The 26,230-nt window shown below is 37.9% G+C and overlaps 4 protein-coding genes across 4 annotated transcripts; 1 reads left to right on the top strand and 3 right to left on the bottom strand.

Moving 5' to 3' along the window:
* Positions 1–215: 215 nt before the first annotated feature.
* On the bottom strand, positions 216–6,203 carry LOC110739759 (adenylate kinase 4). The gene is made up of 6 exons (XM_021920234.1): positions 5,950–6,203; positions 4,299–4,444; positions 4,062–4,181; positions 3,797–3,964; positions 3,401–3,490; positions 216–636 (listed from the first exon to the last, which is right to left on the bottom strand). The coding sequence occupies exons 1-6, from the start codon at positions 6,050–6,052 to the stop codon at positions 535–537; spliced, it is 729 nt and encodes a 242-aa protein (XP_021775926.1). The 5' UTR covers positions 6,053–6,203; the 3' UTR covers positions 216–534.
* A 1,585-nt stretch (positions 6,204–7,788) lies between these two features.
* LOC110739758 (nucleolar protein 56-like) lies at positions 7,789–11,369 on the bottom strand. Its single transcript, XM_021920233.1, has 8 exons — positions 10,884–11,369; positions 9,964–10,169; positions 9,671–9,828; positions 9,394–9,581; positions 9,056–9,308; positions 8,693–8,841; positions 8,446–8,577; positions 7,789–8,307 (listed from the first exon to the last, which is right to left on the bottom strand). The coding sequence occupies exons 1-8, from the start codon at positions 11,086–11,088 to the stop codon at positions 7,958–7,960; spliced, it is 1,641 nt and encodes a 546-aa protein (XP_021775925.1). The 5' UTR covers positions 11,089–11,369; the 3' UTR covers positions 7,789–7,957.
* A 4,983-nt stretch (positions 11,370–16,352) lies between these two features.
* Positions 16,353–16,901, top strand: LOC110739817. Its single transcript, XM_021920300.1, has one exon. It carries the CDS (start codon positions 16,353–16,355, stop codon positions 16,899–16,901), a length of 549 nt encoding a protein of 182 aa, XP_021775992.1.
* A 6,430-nt stretch (positions 16,902–23,331) lies between these two features.
* On the bottom strand, positions 23,332–24,324 carry LOC110739816. The gene has a single exon (XM_021920299.1). The coding sequence runs from the start codon at positions 24,322–24,324 to the stop codon at positions 23,332–23,334; it is 993 nt and encodes a 330-aa protein (XP_021775991.1).
* Between the last annotated feature and the right edge of the window lie 1,906 nt (positions 24,325–26,230).

The raw sequence follows: 26,230 nt of genomic DNA, 5'->3' as shown, positions 1-26,230 counted from the left end.
CAATGAGCTACTTTCCCTTAGGGGCTTAGATCGCAAGAAAAGGTTCGGGATAGGCATCTCAAGAGCTCTCGGGCAGGCATTGATTTCAATAAGTGGTTTTAGATTCAATTAGCCGTTAATGCTCTTCTTGTGTTATCTTCCATGTGAACAAGAAAGGTATTTCAGAGTCATTTATTTTTATTCAAGATTTGCAATCAGATCACATACACAGCAAAGACTCAAAACTCTCACCCTTCACAGGAGAGGATCCATTAATTTGAGTAAACCCATTATTAATCCCCAGCTGAAAATGATAAATCTGACAGCTGTTCACAAAATTCATTAGCAATACTCTCTATAATAAGCATAATTTTCCGCAATAGAAAAACTTGAACTCATAGCAAACAGCAAAAGGCGGTGCTTTCAGCATCAAAAAGTATGCAAGGTACTGACGGGGAACAGAGTAGCCCAAACCCCATAAATGTAAGATAAGAGTACACATCGAAATCTCAGAGATAAAAAAATTTCTAATCTGATATACTGGAGTTCAGTTCATTATGATGACAATGCCTGCTGCACTGCTTCGCTAACTTCCTTCGGTGGTTTATCAGCATGGATGTTCGTCACAACATTTTTCTGGGAATAGTAATCAATAACCTGTAAAGAAGCACAATTTCAATCAAAAACAAGTGAAGTAACCTTCTAATTAGACAAGCACAAATCCACCTACAAAAAGCATCCACAAACACATTGAAAATCTCCAATATTCACAACCAACTATAATCACAAGGTTTACACTAAAGCAGCCTGAAACAGTATGCCAGTAGTGAAGTTGAGTAGTAAGGAGCTATACAGCAATGTAATGGTGAAATGACAGGATAAGTACTTTACTCGAACATACTTCTAGAAAAAGTGCAGAAAACTGATCAATTTATGACCCAATCACCCAAAATGATGGTCACTATGTCTATAATGAACTGTCTAGAAATCTGTCAGAATCCTTTTAAACTTTTTTTGTTGAAACCTTTAAACTAGCAACAATTGTATCAGTGGGGTTAGCAGCCTTATTCTTGGGGAGAGAGTAGAACAGGGAGTTTATAAGACAATGGTAAATTAAGACTCATTTATCTTAAGTTTCAGCTCATGCACCCACATGGATTGATAACACATGTATGCCATACGGAAGATAGAAGAAAGAACAAAAACTGATACTTCTGCAGTTCTACACACATTAAGCTACATCTTTAAATGATATTGATCCAGTTCAATTAAATTAGAAAGTAGACTTCGACAACTTTCCAACAATATATTCAAAATTTTGGATATAAAGTTATGGGCAAAAAAATTCACTAAGGCACCAACTAGGGCAAACGTTGACCACAAATCCTAATATCTAAGTGAAAAGACTCCCAGACACATCCATGCACTTTTCCATATTCCAATAAATAAGACTATAGAAGGTGAACATTCCTTTCATTAAGAACTCTTCACTTTCATCAAATAATGGTTTGTGAGTTCTCTTAAAATACTCAAAGGTGCCTCCTATTAGCATTGATCATGTTCAATTTAGGCCCAAAAAATTTATATTTCCACACTCACACAAAGTCAAAGACCATTTTTTATAGCCCATAACTTTTATCTTCAATCAGACACATTTCATTGGAAAGTAATGGAAAGCTATGGAAATCTACTTTCCAATTCAATGGAATTTACATCAATATCATATTTATATTTAAAGACACGCTTAAAGTGTAGAGGGCATAAATGATCAATCCTTGCACAATCTTAGTACATAATTTAAATATCATTCATCTTACAAACATACTTCCTCCTTTTACATATCAATCACCTTAAAACATACTTCTTCTATCAATACTTGCAACATTTTGACTACTTCACTATGAATAACTTTGACATGTTTGATTATTCTTAATGTATATCTTCATAATACCAATTTTATATTATTTTTACTAGTACAATTTAGATATAAATGGTCAACATAGTGCATTGGCAAGGGTAAAATCAAACAGTTGCAAGTAAAAAGAAAAAGAGGAAATAATTAGGCTTATTACCTATCTTTGGATAGCTAGATCCAAGCGTTAACAATTAGACAAGCACAATGATGTTTAAACTTTTGAGAGGACTTCCTAGTATTCTACAAACAAAAAAAACTATTCCCACTGGTTTTTTTTATTGTCCTTGAAACGGAGGTTTGTTAATTATATCAATGTAGACTTTTAAGGGAAAACAAATGTTAACAAATACACTTGTCTAGCTATCGCATCTGCACCCTCTCATGTAATCACATCATATAAATAAGATACAAAAACTTAAAGCCAAAGGAATTATTATTATACAATCCTGTCTTTAGAAAAGATTTTATGAAAGGATTCCTAACAAAAAAGATTATTAGATCTTTTGACAAAGATAGTAAAGTCAATAAAAAAAAAGAGCCATAAATCACATCAACTCAAACTTTTGGAAAGGATCTTTCATTAGTGAAGTCGTGGTTGGCTGCCAAAATAAAACATCCAAGCCCACCATGCACCCCCTTGCTACTTATGAAGTTACGTGTATGCCCAATGCATGTAGTTGTGTTCAGCTACCAGTAATGAAACAGAAAACCCACCATGCACCCCCTAGCTGCTTTAAAAGTCAAGAAATGGCATGTAATACAACTCCTTGTTGTCACTCGTATATACCATTGAGCAAAAAGATATACTCTGGGCCCTGGTATTATATCTCCTTTAAACCATGGTCATTAATAATCTTGCACCCAACTCTCACCTTGTAGCTCCTACCTCTCAAATTCTCTCAGCTCCACTTCCTCTTATAATTTTCTATATTTTTCACCACTCCTTTATCAGCACAATAAGGCAAGTTTATGCAGTTCATACAATGATCATGCCATAACCATTGCTATTTTTCATTGAAAGGAAGTTTATTCTCTCTCTTCTTTCACCCTCTTCATTCTTGCTAATTCTCTTGTTTTCCCTTGTTTTTGGTCTATTTGTCAAAAGTATTATAGGTAACTTATATATCATTAGTCAATTAGGTTCAGTTTGTTTCACAATATTAATAATCTACACTGCTTATACAAGTTCTCTCTTCAAAATGCTTATAGCAATATCAATATGGAATCTAGATGCTTTGGTCCAACTGCTAAACAAATTTGATACGAAATATTGATTTATTTTCAAGCAAAATAAACTACATGAACATGAAAAAGGCCTCTAACACCTCATCTGAAGATCAGAAGATGTAGCCGCATACAGAAATATCAGAAAGCCCTCAGATTCATCCACCAGAAAACATGTATATGAGATTATGAGCCTTCTAGGCTCCCACTTTATATCTTATTTTATTAAATATTTGCTTTGGGGTTGTGGGAAGGCGATTGATAAAAGGAAGATAGGCTTACTGGTTCAGTTTGTCGGTGGAAAGACTCTAGCCTAGACTTCAGAACTGCAGCAGTGTCATCTTTGCGCTGAATCAGAGGCTCCCCAGTCACCTAAAGCAAACACAAAGAAAATGTCATACAAAGAACAGTAATTCTTATTGGAATTGCGGAAAAATTATAATACACAGATATCATTCACAGAAGGCTTTGTTTGAATATGCTATGCTCGAACTAGTTCACAAAATCAGGAAACAAACATTCAGATAGCAAGTTTAGATTCTTAAAAGATAATGTACATTAAGATAATCTGTTGTGCATCATCAAACATCAAAAGTCCAAAACCATTAAGCATAGGTAATGCATGTGAATATGTGATCATCAATCAAAAAGTGAAAAAAATTTAATACAATGTCTCACATCATCCACTCCTTGTACTTTTGGAGGAGCAAATTTGGTGTGGTAGGTACGACCACTTGACGGATGGATCCAACGTCCAGTGATTCTTTCCTCCAAAATGGTATCATCAATAGCAAAGTTCAACACTTTGTCAATCTTAGTTCCTCGCTTTTCAAGCATCTCATCAAGCTGCATCAAGTAGAGAAAGGAGAATAATTAAATTTCCCTTTTGTTGAGCCAATCAAGTCAATGACAAGACACTACACTAAAGAACAATTGGGCCTACCTTTTCTGCTTGGACCACTGTCCTTGGAAACCCATCAAGAATAAATCCTTTTTGACATGAAGGCTTCTTTATTGCTTCATCAATGATCCCAACAACCAAGTCATCAGAAACGAGTTCACCCTGCGTGTTGTAAACCATGATATAAGTTTCTTCATTTGGTTTCTCCGTATCAGCAGCACATATAAGTTACATGACAAAGCATGAAAACAACACAACAAACATTATCTAATATACTACCTTGTCCATGGCTTCTTTAGCCTTAACCCCAAGAGGAGTTTTGGCGGCCACTGCAGCTCTCAGCATGTCGCCAGTAGCCAGATGACACAAGCAGTATTCATCCTTAATGATTGGTGACTGAGTACCCTTACCCGATCCAGGGGGTCCTGAAAAAAGTACAACATGATTCTAGAAAAGAATGTTTCAAACTCCAGCCATTCAAAAAAAACAGCTATATTTTAAAAAATTATAATAATGATATTCTCCATATTATAACAGACTATGAAAGATGGGAACTTTTGCAAAATTTTTGGGCTCAGTCAAACCAGCTCAAATCAAAAACCAGATGGTTTCCACACACTGAGAAGCACAGGTAAGTGGGCAGCCCATACAGATATGTGAAGCAACTAACATCAGTCAGCAGAGAATTGTAACCCAGAATTTCTTTAGCAAGGAATATTATGAGGTAGACCAACCAGTGGCAAGCCACTTTCATATACCAAAATTCAGCAAGGCAGAACCAAAAGCATCAAGAAAAAACAATATCAAAGTGCAGGGAATGACAATGTATTTGTTGTTCTTATCTTCTTTATTAGGAAAAAATTAAACACATTATCGTATTTCAAAAATCAACAAAGCACGAAAGCAGAACTGAAGGGGGCAGTTCTCCCATTTGTTCTATTCATCAAACATAATTGGCTTGTTAAGTATACACTATAATCACTTTCATCTTCTACCATTTTATTCATATTTATAATTACTTTATTAAACTTTCCTGGCGGAAACAGGGAAGGCCTTAGAGTATGATCAAGAACATAGACATAGTACAGAAAATTTAGATTTTTTTTTCTATTGAACATCATATATGATGACAAACAAACCCAATGAAGTTCTCAATTGAAATTATGTCCAATGCTTTCAAAACCAAACATAAATCTAAGGGTAACAGAAATGTCCCATTCCTGCAAAACTCACCCCTTTACCTAACCGAAAGAACTTGATGCAATCTAAGTGCAATTACAACAACGTACAATAGCTTTAATCCTCGTATAATCGAGAAAAATCTTAGAAACCAAGGACTCTGATCATCTTAATATATATTTCTTTTTAGGTTGAATTAGAAGAAATTCACATCCAAGAGATGAAACTAAATTGAAGGAAAAAATTTAAAAAAAGAAAACAAAAGGCGACCACCTACATTGCAAAGGGATAAACACGAGTCGTAATGTTGAATATTCCAATGCATCTACTTTTAGCAAGCAACATTTGATATACATTATCTCAAACCCAGAAATTTATCTCCCTAAGAAACAAATCTATTTGCTAAATTGCCATGTCTAATAATAAATGAGTAATTTTGGTGACAAAATTGCAAAAACAAATTGAACTCAAAAGCCCTAAAATATCACACTAATAAAAAATGCAGTGTAAACTTTAATCATACAAAGAAAGCTTCAAAATTGCTTCAAAATTTGACCAAAACTCACCCAAAAAAAAGAAATTAAACAAAACCCAAATCACCAAACAAGCAAAATTCAACTCAAAATCAAAATTACACACATAACATAAAAACCCAAAAACAGATCTTTAGACAATGAATTAAAAACTAAGTAAAAAGATAATAGATAGAAGAAACTAGATCTGAGAATATAGAAAGAGAAAAAAGAAGTACCAACGAGAATGAGGCGTTTGTCAGGCTTAGAAGAACATTTCATACGGCGAAGAAGCTCAGACATGAGATCAAGAGAAGGGACATCTTCCAAATTAGCCGCCATTTTTGTGTGTGTAATTTTTCTTCAAAAACTCAACAATAAAGAAGAAGAAGAAGAAGAAGAAGAAGAAGAAGAAGAAGAAGAAGGTCAGGAAGAGAAGAAGTTGTCTGGTGGAGAATTGGAATATGGGGGTTTGGTAAAATACAAGTAGAAAAATGGAGGAGAGAGAAAATGAGTTGAGTGATTTTTCGGACCTACCAAAGGTTTTTGAGATTCTTAGATTACGGCCTCTTTGGGGCTTTTCATGTCAAATTACGATTCTGCCCTTCGTACACATTTTTTTTCATTTTTTCACTTTTTTTTTTTTTTTTTTTTTTTACAACCGAGCTAACAAAGAAAGCACAAATTACAAAATCAAAGAAATACTAAAATTGAAAATACAATAATTGACGACGTCGCGTACAACCAGTCAACCAGTGAGGTGGAGCAACCCAAGCCCGAGGAACCTTACTAGCCTGACAAACCAAAAAAGGCCGAATAGCATTTCACAGGTCTTGGATAAGCCAAAAGGTAGAAACTACCATAGTCCCCAAGATCGGAAGAACCACAGAAGAGTAGCACAATTTATAAAAATCCGGACTTTAAAAAAACCTTTACGACACGCGAACTCCAGACCCCACAAGCAACTCAGATTGGAGAGCCAAAGCAGCAAGAAAGCCTGACAACCTTTTGTGAATAATATGTAAGGAAAAATATATTCATGTGGGATCTTTTTAAATTCATCTCAATATGTACTATCATAATATATAACTTTTATAATTTTTACTTATGGAGAATTTAAAGTTATTGATTATTAAAGTTTTGCATTGACAAGCGTAGTAAAGAAACAGGCCAAGTAAAAAAACGGAGGAGGTATATCATATGATTTTACAGATCAAAAAACAATAAACCACAGCAATACCAAACGGACCTTTAGAGTTTTTTTTTTTTTTTCCATTTTGTTTTGTTTTTGGCTTATAGTAATGGTTCCTCCACTTGAGAGGAACTTGCCTCTCTCGGAAGAAAACAACGGATCCACTCGTAAAGTTGTATGAGACAACGAATTGAGAATGTGCCAAATTATTATATCTATATATTTGGATTCTTAGTCTTTCTTTGAATCCCCGGTATGACTTTAATCAATGAAAATTAGTGTCCTTTGGGACTTCTTTCAAAAAAAAAAAAAAAAAAAAAAAAAAAGTAGTCCAAAATTTCTTAAATTAGATTTTGACATAACTTCTTGAGTCTAAGTATCTAATTAAGTGTTGTGTTTTGATAAGGAAAATACACAATTTTTAAGGACAGATAGTCATACAAATCGAGGTGCTTTAAAAGTCAAAATCAAACAGATCTAAGAGAATAGGTCCAATTTTCGAGTTGAAAATCAAAATTTTGGTTCTTCAATCAAGTCAAGTCCTAAACCTTATAAAACCCAATTTTAAACTACAGCTATTTCTAATTTAGAATTATGCATAAAACTCGCAAACTTCCTCCACTCTAAACTACTTCTTCCGCTCTAAATTATGCATAAACCCTATTTTGTAGGATGTTGAGTCTATCTTAATATACACTTTCTAAATATTGATTTTTTTTAGTAAAACTTAACATTATACTTCGTATAATTGAAGATATTGGTTTTCAGGTTTGAAGTGGAGGTAGTATATTCCTTTCTTTCACCTTTCAGTTGCTTGTTACTTTAGTCACACATTATGAGTAATATCAAACATCGCATTTAACAATAACCCCCATCACCAAAAAAGTAACTGACAATAACCCGTTACGATTATCAAAACTTGTTATAATAATAACAATCTCATCAATTCCTACATCCTTAAATGGATCAACCATACATAATTATAAGCAATTTCACGCCGCAACCGAATCAGAATCTGGTAAACCCAGGAAACAAAACATAACTTTTTATCCTGTTCATTCTTTTGACTTCTTTTTCTTCTTGCTCTCGCTTACAGCTGATACATCCTCACCATCATCTTTACTCTTTTTCTTCTTCTTCTTGATAGTTCTGTCTTCCTTCTCATTTGCAACAGCTTGTTCTTGTTCTAATCTGCGCTTTTCTTTCTTCCTTTTCTTCTCGGCCTTGCCCTCTCCATGATCTTCTTCAGTGTCTTGCTCCTCCTGTTGCTCTCCTTTCTTCTTTTCTTTCTTTTTCTTCTTCTCCGACTTTGTTTCTTCCGCAACATCGTCATCCTTGGATTTCTTTTTCTTACTCCTTTTTACAGCAGAGTCAGGTTGATTATCCAAGTCCATATCGTCATCATCTGTGCACATAAACATACCATTGACAAGTTAGTAGCCTTAGCATATAACCTCTAACTGTGATAGATTAGAGGACAACAACCTCTAACCTCAGAAATCTCAAAATTTCGTATCATACAAGAAAACCGTCCGATACTCACCATCCTTTTGGGTTTCAATTGCTGCTTTCATGACATCAATATTTTTCCGAGGTGCAACTCCCTTGTCATAGAAGTCAAGTCGCTCCTCCACTTGTTCACGTAACTTTTCACCAAAAACGGTAGAGCCCTTCTCTGTATTGACACAAACATATATCAAATTCAAGAACTAATTTGCACCCTCCATGGCTTCCTCCAAATGAAAATCAACCTGCAAACGAGGAGATAATAAGTTGCAACCAAAACTAACCTGAGAAACAGTCAATACGAGAGGCAATGGAACACTTGTTTGCAAGATAACGTGCCATCCGACCCTTATTCCGAGATGATGCCCGGCCAATGAAAGAAGAATGGAATATCAGACCATACTTGGGTGTGTTTCCTCGTGTTTTCAGGGCCCTAATCAAAACGTAATCTTTTAGACACATTTCTGATGCACAATAATTCTTATTACTAGGCAAACAACACGAATATCACACAAGCTGTCAAACCTCATCTTTTCCCAAAGGAATAATTTATCAAACTAGTGTAAAACCAACCAACCTAGTAACTTCCTACAAAAAATATGCAAAGATACCAGGAATACCAAACATCACCAAGGATCAGAAATTACCTGAAGAGTGCTTTCTCAGCACCAAGAATTTGCAGGGTGGAAGAAGGGCACTTTGCCAGATTTGTAAGACTACCAGCATGGGAGATCAATCTAGCTCCGACCATCTCACCAATCAATGAAGTCAAGTTTGGTGCTATGTCGTTCATTTTTGTGACCAAGTAATCATAAAGCTTCCTCCTATACTCAGAAAGATCCATTACTCTTTGAGCAAATTGCTGGACATTAATCAAGTCAATGGGAGATAATTCTTGTCCTGCAGGAAAACCAGTGTTATTAGGATGAATTTTCTGCATCTTGTCAAGTCAAATAAACCTTGACAAACAATTGAATGTATATACCCATAGATGCTTTAGCAGCTTCAATAATCTCCTTTGCTTTATCCTCATCACCAACAACTTCAGTCAGGTCAGACAGCTTCTCCTCAGACAACTCTGACTTGTTCTCAATATATTTGGCCAATTTAGCATAAAGATAGTTGTCATTGACTATCTTAACTAGTTCGGGAAAATGCCATGAATACCATTCCCTGCATTAGAGAGCAAAGAGGTTTATAAAGCCCTGAAATTATTCAAAAGAAAAAAGCGCACAATGCAGTGTAGGTAGCATGTGGCTAACCTGACTCTCATTGAAAATGAGTTAACATCTTTGTCAAGGGTGTCAAGAAGAAAGATAGCTTGTATAACCATGTTGTCAACACGATTAACATTGAACTTGACCTTTGCTCTGCTGTAGCTGTGTCCTAAACCCAATTGAGATTTCACTAAATCCCCAGGCTACAAAAATGACAAGTGCAAAAAATTTAAGACAACTACATCCATAACCAGCAAATAAAAACAAGCTTATCAGAAACCGGGTGCAAATGTACAAGACACAGCCCCAAAAGAAATTTGCAAAGGAAAATCCACAACCTTAAGATTCTTGATGTAATGTTCAAAGTGTAAACGAACACCACGGAGAAGCTCCAACATAAACTCATTACTTCTGCACGAAATGTTAGTCCCTTCAGAAATACTGGCTCCAAGTTTAGAGTCTGCTACTCCAACAATAAATTCCTTGGCCTTGGAATTTTGAAAACTTAGCTCCAAGAAATTTCTCAATTCATCAGTCATAATACCTGTTTAAGCACAATGTATGAATTATATTACCTTCAGTCTCCTAAACACAATAAAGCTAACAAGCCGATTACAGCGCAAACAAGGTAATTGATGAACAATAAGCTGAAGATTCAGCCATTACCCGTAACTAAAGAATCACATCTTCCTAAGCATCAAGATTCAAAAATCAAACTGACAATTACAATTGTATGACAATTTTTACCATTATAAATTCAAGCATTCTATAATTGACAATAAAGCACAAAAATTATGAAATCATTTGTAATATGGGTTAGTAAGCAAAAAATTATGACAAATTAAGCTATAAAGTTTAAACCGTAGCAGCTTATCACTCTCTTTTCTTATCGGCGGTAAAATTTTGTCAAATAATGTGTCTGTTTAGTGTTTACTAAGTCTAATTTCTTCCAAAACTGGTGCCAAAGTGATGTTGCAAGCACATAAAAATGGAGAAAGTATGTATTTTGGATTCCTCATTCCACCTCTGGCATGTAAATGAACACTTTCATATTACATTTTACACCAAATTCACGGGAAAATTTCAAAAAATAGCAGTCTGACACTATTAAACACATACAATACTCCACCTTAAAATCATAACACATCAAAAACATTAAACCAATACAAACAACAAAAACCCAGAAACAAATTCAACAACAAAAACTATCAAAGCAAAGTAAATATTACAGAAAGAAATGAAAGAAAAGAAAACCCACCTTCAGAAACAGCATTGCATTGATTAAGAGCATCAAGGGCAGACTCAAAGGGCTGAAAAGCAGTAAGCTTGACAACTTGACCAAAGCGATTAAGGTCAGAAACAGAGTTACGAACAGCTTCGGTGTTCTGCCCAATTTCATCTAAACCTTCAGCGTTAAACAACCCATAGCCAGATGAGGATTCGAATAGCAAATACGTCTTCATTACTACTTTCTCTCTCCTCTGCTCTTTCACTTTCTCTCTCTTCGCCTCCTATGTTGAAGAAGGAAGAAGAAATAGAGAATGGAGGTGGGGTGTTTTTTTAGGGTTTAGGGTTTTCGTTTGATGACTGAAGTGGGGTACTGTGTGGAATTTTTTTTTATTCTTTTTTTTTTACCAAATGTACGTATAATACAGTATATCAAGCTTGCTTGGTGCCTTGGTGGAGTTTGTGTGCAAATTTCATGTTGATTTTCAGGATAAATTTATCCCGTTAATCTTCGACCTGTTTTTGTAATAACACATTATAAAAAAGGAGTCTTGTGTCATTTCAGGGTGGTTACTTGGACATTTTAATTTGATTACGTGTTCACTTTGCCACGTATGATATCGTGTATAATCACAAAACGTCGTCGTATTTAACGTCGTTATGGTAATTAGTAACCTGTGAGTGATTTACCCCTTGTATTTCTATAGTAACCCTGAAGTGATTTACCCTTTGCATCTCTATGGAACTTTCCTGATATATCAAGTTCTCAAATTCGCGGAGAGGGTGGGAGGCCGATCTGGGAGGACAAGGAGGTGCAGTCAGGGAACTCGATCTGTCACATATTACATTACAAACGAGGTCAATCACACTTCAATCTATTGTTTAAGAAGTAATAGTTGCACTCTGGACAATTTATATGGTATCATAAATGACTTAACTCATTGAAGGTAGCACTTTCGATGTATGAATATTAAAATTTGAGTTGTAATGGTTCAATTAGATCCATCATTTTGCGAATAGATTCATCAATTTTGCTTAAACCTTTAGGTTGCATAAATTGGTAAACTAGGGCTTTTCTAGACGGTTCGAAAATATCTACTTACTAGATTAGTGCCCGTGCGATGCACGGTAGTAATAACATTTTTTTCCATAATTAATTGTGATATAATATAAAAATGAGGCAACTTATGTGGAATAAACAAATGCAATGCATGTAAGAAAGATGAAATAATAAGGCAAAATTTATCAAAACTACAATTGAGGAAAAAAAATTTATTTTTGATTAGTTGTGTTGAAAATATTTTTTTTAAAAAAATATTTTAAAATAGTGTACATTATACTATATTAATGATGCATGTTATTCCCAATAAAACTATACAACGTAGATGTCGTATGGCATTTTATAAATGAATTAATTTAGTCACAAAAAAAAAAAAAAAAAAAAAAAAAAAAAAAAAAAAAAAAACTATACAATGTACTTAAAAAAAAAAGCTAAGTAGAATAATTTTTTAAAAATAAAACTTAAACCTGACATCATATATTTTATTGACGGGAAATTTTTTAATGATTGCTTGACATATGTCCAAAATGATCGATGTAAGCATGACCTATTTTAGTATTAGTTAAAAGATTTTTTAAAGGGAAAAAATGTTATAAGTTGGTAAAATTATTACAAAAATATTTAACAGAATACACACTCAATTATTATTATTTCATAAGATTTCAAATCAACACCATGAAAAAAAAATGTTTTTTTTCCATTGAACCCCACTATTGTACAACTATATAATGGTAATTTGAATGTTAATATTGTATTTTTGGCCCTCGTTTTTTTATACTGTCCATCATATTTCAACCTTCTAAATCATAGCTCATTCTGATTAGGGATTTTCCCCTGCCACGTGGACCACTCACATCTTGCCACGTGGACCAATCAGAGTCCGTCACGTGTCACCTCGTGAGAGGTCCAAGGTGGACCAATCAGGCCACGACACGTGGCAGACAGATAGCCCAACAAGAAAGAGGCCTTTACGGCCCAAACTCTTAGGCAAAGCCCAGTCAGGCCTAAGGTTTACTGAAACCTAGTATCGGGCACGTTTCCCAAAGCTATATAAGAGAGATGTTTCCCTCTGAGGAACATCTATTTAGAAATATTTACTCCACATTATCTCTCAATCAGAGAAAGTCAGACTCCTGACACCTCGAACTGAGCAATTCTACATTGCAGATACTCTCTTGTACTCTGAGAGAGACCTTTTACCTTTCCGCACCTTTACTCCTCATACATGTTCTATCTTGATCGTCGGAGGCTGAACTCCCACCCACCGGAGTCTCCGTTGTTTTGCAGGTACAGACATCCCGGTCAGTCTTGGAATTGTAACTCCTGATAAGTCTATTTTATGTATATTTTCATTCCCCGTCCCACGGTCATATTTGTGCTTATTTGAGCTCTATGGAGCTATTTTTATTACTAGTATATGTTTTATAATATTTTTGTAGAGTTGATATTATTTTGTAGGAATTTGCAGATTTATGTTAATACCTGAGCTTATTGAGCCTCTACGAAGATATTGGAGTCAGATCGTATTTTATAAACCATATATTTGAAGCCCAAAATTGAGCTAATTAAATTTGGTTCGGTGATTAAGGGCTCAGTTTGTTTGGAATACTAATTCTATTGGCAGTCCAATACTTGAATATAGAGAAGAAGGAATTACGGCCCAAAGGAGAAGAGCCCAACAATTAAATCAGCATTGAAGCCCAGCTCGTAGCTTCAGCTGACCGGGCCCGATCAGGCGAGGCGTGGCCCGGTCCGGGCAGATATCAGCGCCTATCCCAGCTATTTGGGCTTTGTTGTTTTGTGCTATCCAAATTCTTGGATAATGGCGGCATCAATTTTTATTTTAGCTTTTAGGATAGTTTTTCCTTTAACTTTGGATTATTTTTAGTTTTATAGTACTTTGATTGTGAGGGGGAAGTTGGACTTTTTGTCACTTCCTATATAAGAAGAGTAGCAGTACGTAGGTTAGTAGGGTTTTTTTTTTTTTTTCTTAGTTTAGTTTTTGATTAGTAGTTTTAGATTAGTTATTGTTTTACCTTTTGTTTTCTTTTCTTTTTCTTATCAAGTTTTATTATTACTACTTAGTTTTAATATTATTTCTTTGTTTTCTCTTTGGTTTAATTATTTTCATATTAGTTTATAATTATTGTTTTAATCATGCTTTTTTTATATGCTTTGCTTAGTTTAGATTTAATTATGCGTGAATAGTTTTATTTCTAGGGTTGTGAGGATCCATAATTAATATGACGGGGTAATTTATTATTGTTGATTGTTAATGTTTTTGATTGATTTCCTATTGATTGATTTAATGCTATGCAATTAGATTAGGCTTGGTTTAATTGTATGAGTTATTTAATATTAATTCAAGATTTGAGAGACGAGAATTGATGTTTAGGCTTAGTTTCAATAGGCAGGTTAATTTATAAATGGTTAAGTCAAGATTCGAGAGATGCGATTTAATACCGGTAGATTAATTCTGTGATCGTAATACGTAACGAAAGCGCTTTATGATCTGATTAATCTATGCATTGATGATTGATTATTATGTTTTACCCTAGAATATTATCTATTGGTGAATCTATACCCTAGGCCTTTTATTATTGTTTTCCTCCCTTATTTAATTTGCTTTAGTTTAGTTATTAGTTTAATTCTCACAAAAACAATTTGGTTACTTGATAATTTAGATTATATTAATTAATTAGAAATAGAAAGACCTGTTTCTCTATGGATTCGACCCTACTTCCCTATATATATATTAGTTAGTGGTTTTAGGAATTACTTTTGATTAGGTGATACAACTTTAGCCTGTCAACTCTTCCGCAGGACATCAAAAAACCCCGAAACATTTGGCGCCGTCTGTGGGGAGAGTACTTCTGAGATGACTTCACAAGAACTTATACCGCCCCTAAGTGAGAAACGACCTATGGCCGAAGTCCAGGTCTACTCAGACCAGGATATAGATGACGATTATGAAGTCTCCACTCATACGCCCCCTGACGGGTCCCTGAGAACACGGCGCATCTGTCCCACCGAAAGGAGGAACGAAACATTGACTTGGCCGGGCCCAGTGAAACAGTCGCCCAGCCGGCTGATCCTTAGGTGGCCGAAGGATCCACCCCCATCACTAGAAATGAGCTCATGACTCTCATGACAAGTTTCAAAGGGGAGATTAAGGGTCTTATTGATAAACGAACGGCTGTTCCTACCAAGGAATAGTCGGCCAAAAAGCCCTCTCATTCTAGGAGGAATAAGCCGGTCAAGGACCGAGAGCTTACTCCTTATCCTAAACCAAGGGAAGGACCGAAGCCCTTGATAAACTTGGCCGGACTTCGATTCCCTGAGATAAGGAAAAGGAAGGCCGTCCGGCATATACAGCCGGATGGTTCTAAGAAAACATGTTCAGATGCTCAGATGATAATCCAGCAAAAGAAGAATATGCAATTGTCAGAGTCACCCTCAACATCGAACTTCAATGACACCTTTCAGAATACCTCAATGAGGTATTCTCAATCAAACCGAGAGGATCAGACAGGCGGCATGTTTGCTCACTCCGGTCCTCAAATGTTCCAGACGGCCCCGTATGCACCTCAACAGCCATACATGCCTTATGGACAACCTTTTATGCAACCCTCTTCGGAGGGCAGGCGGCACCTAATGTCCAGCCCATGGACTGGCAGCTCCGACTGCTAAAACTTGGGGAACAACCCTCAGCTTTCTCCAAGGAAATAACTGAGGCCGCACAACCGGCCAAGGTGAAGAATATGTTGGTAGGTACTTATGATGGTACCTCCAACCCAGAAGACCACCTGATGGCATATACCAATCTTATGTATCTTCAAGGGTTGGACGATGCTACATGGTGTAGATGCTTCCAGGCCACATTGAAAGGCGTCGCCTAGCAATGGTTTGGCAACCTTCCAGCCGGATGCATAAATAATTTCAAGACACTCGCATACTTGTTTGTGTCAAACTTCTATATGAATATCCCTACAAAGAAGACAAGTCTTGACTTGGGATCCATACAGCAGGGGGAGAAGGAGGGGCTACGCTCCTATGTCAGGCGCTTCAATTTGATGAAAATTCAGATTCAAGGGCTGTCTAATGAGGTAGCCTATACAGACTTTTTCAAAGGTCTGAAGGACGGGTCGGCCTTCAAGTTCGACCTCATCAGAAAGAGGGTGTCTACCCTCCAAGAGGCATTGATGGAGGCGGACGCCTATATACAGGCAACCAAAACTTTGTAATGTCGGAAAACAGTCGGACTCAAGGAGGTCCGATAAAAAAGAGAGTCGACCATCACAGCCGGCTAAAAAAGAAGAGAAGAAAAGAAAACAAGTCTGGGTGGCTGAAACTTCTGAACAGTCGTCCTAGAAGAAAAAGAGAGAAGCGAAGACGTACTCCCCAAAGTACGAATTCAATAAAGACTGTTACTCCATCCTCATGGAGATTAAGGACCGAGTCTCTATTGAGAAGCCGACCCCTGTGAAAGGTTCCGCCAAGAATCGGAACAAGAACAATCACTGCCACTACCATGAGGATATTGGCCATGATACCAACGAGTGCTACAACCTCAAACGCCTGTTGGACCGTTTGGCTGAACAAGGGGTACGCAAGTCCTATATTCTGAGGTCCAAGGTTACCCTACAAACTAACACTGGAAAGCCGCCCAAAAAGAAGTCCCACTCTGCTAATAGTTCAGATACTGATGAAACTTTGATCTATACAATAGCAGGCGACTTCACTGGAGGCGGCCCTACCATCCGGGGTAACAAGAACTACCTCAGGGGCCTTGATGTAAATTCAGTCGACGAGGGACAGGCGTCCAAGGATCCCTTCCCCGAAGTCATTATCACTGAAGATGACAGGGGGAGGGTCAGGAGGCCCCATGATGACCCTGTGGTAATTGAATGCAAAGTGGCCAACCAAAGAGTTGGCCGAATCCTCATTGACACTGGGAGTTCTTCGACCTCATCAGTCACAAGTGCCTGACCAAGATCACGTACAAGTCCGAGAGTATGCACCAGGTCTCTCATCCCTTAGTAGGATATGGGAGTGGTGTGGTGCATTCGGTAGGTCGAATAGACTTACCTATTCGACTGGGCGAGAAAGGGAAGGGACGACATATGGTGGTCCAATTCTTGGTTGTTGAAGAACTGACGACCTACAACATGATTCTGGGGCGTCCCACCCTGAACGAATCCAAGGTTGTTATCATTCCTTCTCTTATGCTTCTCAAGTTTGAGAGGGATGATGGAACAGTCGGCTCCCTTCGGGGAGACCAGAAGATGGCCAGCGAGTGTTACCTCTCTGATGTAAAGCCTACTGTGGCCGTATGCGGCCCCAATGGAGAGACTACTGACCTTGACCAAGTCAAGGAAGCCGCGCCCGCTACAACAGCAGCCGACAAGAAAAGAAAGGCCAACCAAATGGTGGCTGAGAAAAAAGACAAGCGATAGCAATCACCGACCGGTCAAAGGCCGGATGAACTCCGTCCCAAGCCGGCTGGTGAACACATGGAGGTTGTTCTAGATGATTCTCGTCTCGACCGGACTGTTAAGGTTGGGATGACTGCTTTTGCTGAACTCAGTGCAGGCTTTAATCACTTGTTGAAAGAATTCAAAGACATCTTGCCTTTAAAGTGGACAAGATGCCAGGCATCAGCCCAAACCACAACAAGAATTAAGCCTATTTCCGACGGAAAATATCCCTCGGAAAATAGGCAATTTCCGTCGGAAATCGTCATTTCCGACTGAATTCCGCCAGAAACAGCCTGTCGGAAAACCCTTCGTCGGAAAAAGGTCGTTTCCGACGGAATTCCGACGGAAATGACGATTCCGATGGAATTTCCGACGGAACAATGGCGTCGGAGAATGGTGGTTGGGAAGGTGGAAAAGTCCGTCGGAGATGTCCGACGGACTGAAGATTCCGTCGGAAAATTCCCCTTTTCCGACGAAAATTATCCGCCGGAAAATTCCTTATTTTCCGACGGAATATTCCGTTGGAAAAGGGGGAATTTTCCGACGGAATTAATCCGCCGGAAATGGGGGTAGTTTCCGACGGAACAATTCCGTTGGAAATGTGGGGATTTCCGGCGTATTTATTTTCTGTCGGAAATCCCCACATTTCCGACGGAATTGTTCCGTCAGAAAGTTCTATTTTTTTTTATTTTTTATTTTTTTGCTTCTATTTCGTCTCTGTATATTAACCTGTTATTCGCTACTGCAATCTGTTTAAAACATAATAACATTTCATTTGAAAACAAAGCAATTAATATAAATTAATAATTGTAATTATTACATTCGGTTTTGTTAAATAACCTACATTGTATCTCAAATTATGTACAATACGTGAAAAAAAACAAAAAGCTACATGACGGGAAAAGAAGCCGAGCCTCCCTCACAACCGGGGTCGTCGTCCTAAGGGTCTCGCGGCTGCGACGGCATCGGCGTGGAACATGTGAATGGAGTGTTGAGTCCGGTCATGTGACTCAACATCTTGTCCATCATCTCTTTGTTCCTCCGCTCAAGTTCCGCCATCTGAGCCTGTACCTGAGCCTGTACCTGGGCCTCCATTTGGGCCTGCATTTGAGCTTGCACCCGAGCCTCGATCTCAGCCACAACAGACGACGACGGGTGGTACTGCTGAGAGGACCCAGAGACTCGGGAGGATTGATAGTACAACTCAGCACCTCGACCAAGACCCCTTACTCGGCCTTTCTTGTTACGCCCGCCTACTGCATCCCAGTACAGTTCATCTTGGATTTTGGAAGACTCCTGACTGCTTGCTTCCTCAACCATTTTATGATATGTTTCCTGCAGAATATTGACGAGATATATTAAGAAATAATGATGTTTCAAGAGAAAAGGGGCCAACACAAAACGGTTCTACCTTGCCTATTTTTCACATTTCTTATCAAACTAACCTATAACTTGCACTAACATACCAATATAGCCTAGTTACAAGTGTTCATGCATTGAAAACGAACCTTAGAAGCATTTCACTAAGTTTTGGGACGCTATTTGTGATTTTCGAGGGAAAAGGGGCCAAAAAGGCTTCTACCTTGCCTATTTTTCACATTTCTTATTAAACTAACCTATAACTTGCACTAACATACCAATATAGCCTAGTTACAAGTGTTCATGCATTGAAAACGAACCTTAGAAGCATTTCACTAAGTTTTGGGACGCTATTCGTGATTTTCGAGGGAAAAGGGGCCAAAAAGGCTTCTACCTTGCCTATTTTTCACATTTCTTATCACACTAACCTATAACTTGCACTACCATACCAATATAGCCTAGTTACAAGTGTTCATGCATTGAAAACGAACCTTAGAAGAATTTCACTAAGTTTTGGGACGCTAATGGTGTTTTTCGAGGGAAAAGGGGCCAAAAAGGCTTCTACCTTGCCTATTTTTCACATTTCTTATCAAACTAACCTATAACTTGCACTAACATACCAATATAGCCTAGTTACAAGTGTTCATGCATTGAAAACAAACCTTAGAAGCATTTCACTAAGTTTTGGGATAATGTTCGTGATTTTAACATAACCTAATTACTGAATTTAAATTTTAGCGACATTAAATTAATGAATTTATTACCGCAATCTCTTTGGACTTTTTGTTTGACGGAACCTTTCCTTTTCCCGGCACATCCTTGAAGTGCGTTTTCAGGAACAGATCAGCAGCGGATGGCAGCCTCCCTTGGTTTTCCGCCGCCTTTGCACATAAATACAAATAAATCACATTAATTTGTAAACTTAATTACTGCAAAACATAAAACAACAAATCTCATATACTGACCATCCGTTTTGCATTCTGTACGGCTGATACGGAACCCTGGAAGTGGGTTGCCTCCACTTCATTCTCCATGGAATCGCCTCTTCGGTTCAGCTTGTTCTGTGTGGACCGCTTCTTGTACGTGTCATCAGAGTCAGGAATCTCCATCATCTTCTTGTGCACTTCCTCTGACACCCAATACGGTCTCGCACCTTTCATCTTCTTCGTGACAGTGTAAAACATGTCACGAAGGCGGGTACCGGCCCGAGCTTTAAATGCCGATGGTACCTGACTGTCCAGCTCCGGTGACCACGTAAAATTTTGCTGCATAATCAAAACTCGTAAAACGTAACAACAAAATATTTTTCATTTAAAATAATACTATTTGTACTGGTACATACCCTGAACAAGTTCCACCAATGACTTTTTGTGGCCTCGTCAACCTCTCCATAGTTCCTCCAAGGCGTCGTATAGTGCCCCTGGATCGAACCGGAGATAGCTTTCTTCACTATTTGGTCATCAAACCTGTTTCAGAACAACAAAAAGGCCGCCAGTAGATTTTGATAATTAGAAATATGAATCACGAAATGCATATAACAGCTGATGTAATATTCTTACCAGAGCGTGCCCGGATCTAGGCGTGGCACTACATCCCCTCGTGCGTGCTCCGACTGCCCTGAGCTTCGGGGCTGTGACAGATCCTCATGCTGAGTAAGCGAATCTGGTACCTGAGTGTCACCCAGACCCTGAACAGTCTCAGAGTCATCCTCATGCTGACTGTCTGACACATGACACGAGGGGTAGGGCTCAGATCTTCGCGTCCTCCTCCCCGAGCTATCTCCCTTTCTTCCTTCGGCCATGCTTCCCTACAAAACAATTCAAGGATCGAACATACAGACATAAATAGGTTAGCAGTTACATTCCTCATATCAATCAATACAGCTATTCATTACAATCATTTATTATAATCAGTAATATTTTTCATTACAATCACTAAAGCTACTCATTACTATCACTACTGCTACAATGATCACTACTGTTATCATCGGTACTATCATCAAAAACAACAATGTCTTCCTCATCCTGTTCACTGCCCTCTTCGTTGTCACTTGAACCGACGCTTGATTCGTCTTCAGATCAGATATAATATCATCGTCCTCAGCCTCGGAGACAACAAATGCATGACCATCGTCCCCGTAGTCTGGGATATCAGTCGGTGGGCAGAGTGTACTACATTCCCGTGTTTGTGTTCCTTGCAAGAACTCCGGGTCCACAGGAGCATCCACAACGGACCTTGCCTGCGTTTTAAACACAGCCCACCATTGAAACCGATCCCGTTTGAGGCTCGGATATGGTGCATAATATACCTGACCAACTTGATAAGACAGCACGAATGAGTCATATTTGGGGAATTTATTAGTGTGATTCACGTCAACAAGCTTGTATTGTTCATGTATGTTCATACCCCTACCACAATCCATCCAACTACACTTAAACAAGATGGTCTTGTATTCATGGATTGCACCAGTGTAGACAACTTCAATAATGTCTTGTAACATGCCAAAATACTCTCCTCCATCTTGACTGGACACACACACACACACCGTAATTGATCGTGCCCTTATGTCTGTCGTAGTCTTGCATATGGAAATTGAAATCGCTAACAAATATTCGGCTCCAAGTGCGAACTTTCTTGAACGGACCCATAATTAAACCTTGCAACACATCAGATCATGGTTTCTCTTCAATTACCTATTAGCGGTAAGATAAAATTAAAATACGTCATATTTGGATTATTAAAATTGAGCTGGATTGTACATACAGAAGTCCATAATTATCCCTATACCTTGTCCCTAAACCAATTAGGGAACTGTGTTTCGAATGTCTCCCATACAGCTTCTCTGTGCAAGGTAGGACGGGTGCTAAGAATATGGTCCTCAAACTTCCTGCTACGACAGCCAGAACTTGTTAATGACCGTGAAACTCAGTACACGTGATCATATGATGGAAACAATTTAGTTACTGTGGATTACCTTTCATATTCACCTAATATGCCACTGTTTGATAAAACAAATAAGTGTGCACGTTGAAATTCCTTTTCATCTAACCACCTCAATTTTCCCTCAGTTGACACACGACCGGTGTCCTCCGAAAACAGTTCTGGGATGTCATTGGTGTCAAGGGAGGTGTCAACATCAGCATTCACATTCCGACCAAGATCTCGGGTTTTTGTGTCAACTGACGGCTGGAAGTAGTTTGAGCAGAAATTTGATATCTCCTCAGTTAGGTAAGCGCTGCATATCGAACCTTCAACACGAGCCTTGTTGCCAATTTTTCGTTTTATATGGTTCAGGAACCTGAAATTAAAGTATATTATGATTTTAAACGGTGAATTTGTGACTGCTCAAAAACTAAATCAAGGGTTCAGTACCTTTCGAATGGATACATCCATCGATACTGCACGGGTCCAGCTAACTTTGACTCGTACGGTAAGTGAATGAGTAAATGCTCCATGGAGTTGAAGAATGCAGGTGGAAAAATCTTCTCCAGTTTGCAAAGGATCTCGGCAATGTTCTTTTCCAGCCGTTCCATGTCACTGACTGTGACTGTGTAGCAACACAAGTCTCTAAAGAATTGACTGATCTCTGTAATTGCATTCCAGACATGAACAGGGAGCAATTCTCTCAATGCGACAAGTAATAACCTCTCCATGAACACGTGACAATCATGACTTTTCATTCCGTGTATTCTACACGCCTGTAGATCTACACATCTGCTCAAATTGGAGGCGTAACCGTCAGGGAATCGCAGGTCACGAACCCACTCACACAAAACCTTCCTCTGACCCTTATCGAGGCAGAATGGGGCCTTTGGCATGACCTCATTCCCTATGTCATCAGCCTGTAGATGAAGTTGAGGTCGCCTACAATATTTGGCAATGTCTTTTCTGGCCGAAGGTGTGTCAGAAGTTTGTCTTCTCACATCCATTACAGTGTGAAAGATTTGATCAAAGAAGTTTTTTTCAATGTGCATGACATCAAGTTGTTACGAATCAGCAAATGCTTCCAATACGGAAGCTCCCACAGGCAACTTTGCTTGAACCACCCTTTCTTTTCCTTTTTCAACTATTGTAGTGATTCGGGCCCATCTGTGGCCCTTGGAAGGTCTTTCACACACTCCCAAAGTTCCGCCCCTGACATGATGTGCGGCGGTGCACCTTTTTCAACTCTGTTTCTGCAAAATGCTGTTTTACTTTTTCGGAAAGGATGATATGCAGGAAGAAATTGACGATGACAATCAAACCACGAAACTTTTCCGCCATGCTGCAACCAAAATACCTTGCTTTTTTCCATGCAGTACGGGCAAGCCTTCTTACCAGCCGTGGACCATCCAGACAACATACCATATGCAGGGAAGTCACTAATGGTGCATAGGATGGCTGCTCTCAAATTGAAATTTTTTTCTTTGATATATCATAAGTACTTGCGCCAACTTCCCACAACTGTTTCAGATCTTGTATCAGTGGTTGCATGTACACATCTAAATATCCCTTCGGGTTTTTGGGGCCAGGGACTATCAGCGACAAGAACATGAACTGCCTTTTCATACACATTGAGGGAGGCAAATTGTATAGGGTCAAAATCACGGGCCAACAAGAGTATTGACCCCCAACTTACCATGAGGAGCAAAACCATCTGTACACAGCCCTAGTTGAACATTCCGTGGATCCGAGGGAAACTCTGGGAAGCAGGTATCAAGCTGTCTCCAAGCTTCAGTGTCACTAGGGTGTGCCATCGTGCCTTTGACACGAGGATTATTTGCATGCCAACTCATTTCCTCTGAAATGTTCTTCGTTGCAAACATCCTTTGCAACCTAGATGTGATCGGGAAATAAAATAGCGCATTCTTTGGAACCAAGCTGCCTTTGAAAGTTCTTTTGTATCGATCACTGCCACACACTCTACATGTAGGAAGCTCAACATCCTCTTTCCAAAACAACATACATCCCTTGGGGCATGCATGAATCTTTTCATGCGGCAGCTCCAACCCCTTAACAACCTTCTTAACATCGTAGAATGTCTCACCCAACCGGCTGTTGCCAGGGATCGCTTCTGTCAACAATGAAACGAACCCATCAACACACCTGTGCGGCAAATTGTACTCACACTTTAAGCTAGTAATTCTTGCCGCCACCTCCAAAACCGACATCGAACTCCCTTCATACAATGGATGTTCAGACGCCTTCAACAAATCAAGAAAACGCTTTGCTTCAGCGTTAGGCTCCTCCTCTTCAGTACCCGATCGATCATAATTATGACCAACATCATCCATAACCATATCACGATATTCATTTGATTTGCCTTCTACTGAGGATTCAGGTAACCCTTCCCCTTGACACATCCACTCCCAATAACGAGGAGTGAATCCCTTGCTGTACAAATGAATTCTTACTGTGTCCGGATCCTGAAAACGTCTGTTATTGCATTTAACACAAGGACACCTATATTCATTCTTTGTAGTCTCACGATGATCTTCGCAAAACTGTATGAATTCCTCTACCCCTTTTAAGAACTCAGGCTTAATAGAACGCCCATCCAATCTATCATACATCCAGCTCCGCTCTCTTCGTTTCATGATTCTAACTTGAACAGGTATATATTCATTTCACACATATTTAGAAGATTGAAATACTAAACTAACATATATACATTATATTAAACTAAACTAACATACATACATTATACTAAACTAAACTAACATACATACATTATACTAAACTAAACTAACATACATTATACTAAACTAAACTAAACTAACATACATACATTATACTAAACTAAACTAACATACATTATACTAAACTAAACTAAACTAAACTAACATACATTATACTAAACTAAACGAAACTAAACTAACATACATACATTATAACAAACTAAACTAACATATATTATACTAAACTAAACGAAAATAAACTAACATACATAAATTATACCAAACTAAACTAACATATATTATACTAAAGTAAACTATACTAAACTAACATACATACATTATACCAAACTAAACTAACATACATTATACTAAACTAAACTAACATACATTATACTAAACTAATAACATACATTATAATAATATAAACTAAACTAATAACATACATTATACTAATATAAATTCAACTAAACTAAACTAAACTAACATACATTATACTTAACTAATATACATTATACTAAACTAACATACATTATACTTAACTAATATACATTATACTAAATTAAACTAAACTAAACTAAACTAAACTAAACTAAACTAAACTAAACTAAACTAACATATACATTATACTAATAAACTAAACTAATTAAACTAACATAAAAACATAATTAACATATCAATAACCAACATACATTATGTTAAAAATTAAACTAATTAAACTAACATAAAAACATAATTAACATATCAATAATCAACCTACATTATATTAACAATTAAACTAATAAACTAACATAAACATTACATTAACATTAACATTAACATTACATATTAAAAGTTAAACTAATAAATTAACATAAACATAAACTTTAACATAAAAAAACTAACCGGATTTTTTGGTTGTGGAGGTGGTGGAGCTTGAAGAAGAATGAAGCTTGAGGAAGAAAGAAGCTTGAAAAATGGAGCTTGGAGCTTCAATGGAGGAAGGTGAAGGCGTGAAGAACAAAGGGGTTTCGCTGTTTGCTGTTTTTTTAGTACCGAAAAACTTTCGGGAAAATCGAAATGAAATTAGGCAATTCTGGTTTTTAGTTTCGAAAAATTTCCGACGGAATTTCCGACGGAAATTTTCGTCGAAATTCCGTCGGAAATTCCATCGGAAAATGATATCCTATGCGCGGAACCATTTTCCGACGGAAATTTCCGTCGAAAAAGGGTTTCTCCGACGGACTCTATCCCTCGGAAATTTTCCGACGGATAATTCCGTCGGAAATGGCATAATTCTGTCGGAAATGCTCCAGTTTTCTGACGAACCCTTTTCCCTCGGAAAATATGCCTTTTTGAGACGAAATATTTCCGACGGACGTATTTTCCGTCGGAAATAAGCTTAATTCTTGTAGTGAACCTGGTCGTACATAAACTCGCTGTGGATCCTAAAAAGAAGCTTGTAAGGCAGAAGAAGAGGAACCATGGTGAAGAAAGAAGCCAAGCGGCAACCGCCGAGGTGAAAAAATTGTTAGATGCTAAGTTCATTCGGCAATGCTACTTCCCTGATTGGGTTGCTAATGTTGTGCTAGTAAAGAAGCCGAATGGAACCTAGCACATGTGTGTTGACTACACAGACTTAAACAAGGCATGTCCAAAGGATAGTTATCCTCTCCCAAAGATCGACAGTCTGGTCGACTCTACAGCCAGCCATGCCTTGATGAGTTTCATGGACGCCTATTCGGGCTTTCACCAGATACTCCTGTGGAAAAAGGATCAAGAAAATACGGCATTCGTCACTGACCAGGGGTTATTCTGCTATACTGTGATTAGGGGTGTACACCGGTCC

This window comes from Chenopodium quinoa, unplaced genomic scaffold (assembly GCF_001683475.1).
Source record: "Chenopodium quinoa cultivar QQ74 unplaced genomic scaffold, ASM168347v1, whole genome shotgun sequence".
Lineage (NCBI taxonomy): Eukaryota > Viridiplantae > Streptophyta > Magnoliopsida > Caryophyllales > Amaranthaceae > Chenopodium > Chenopodium quinoa.
The sequence above is the reverse complement of the archived record's forward strand: the minus strand, read 5'-3'. Positions and strand labels throughout refer to the sequence as shown.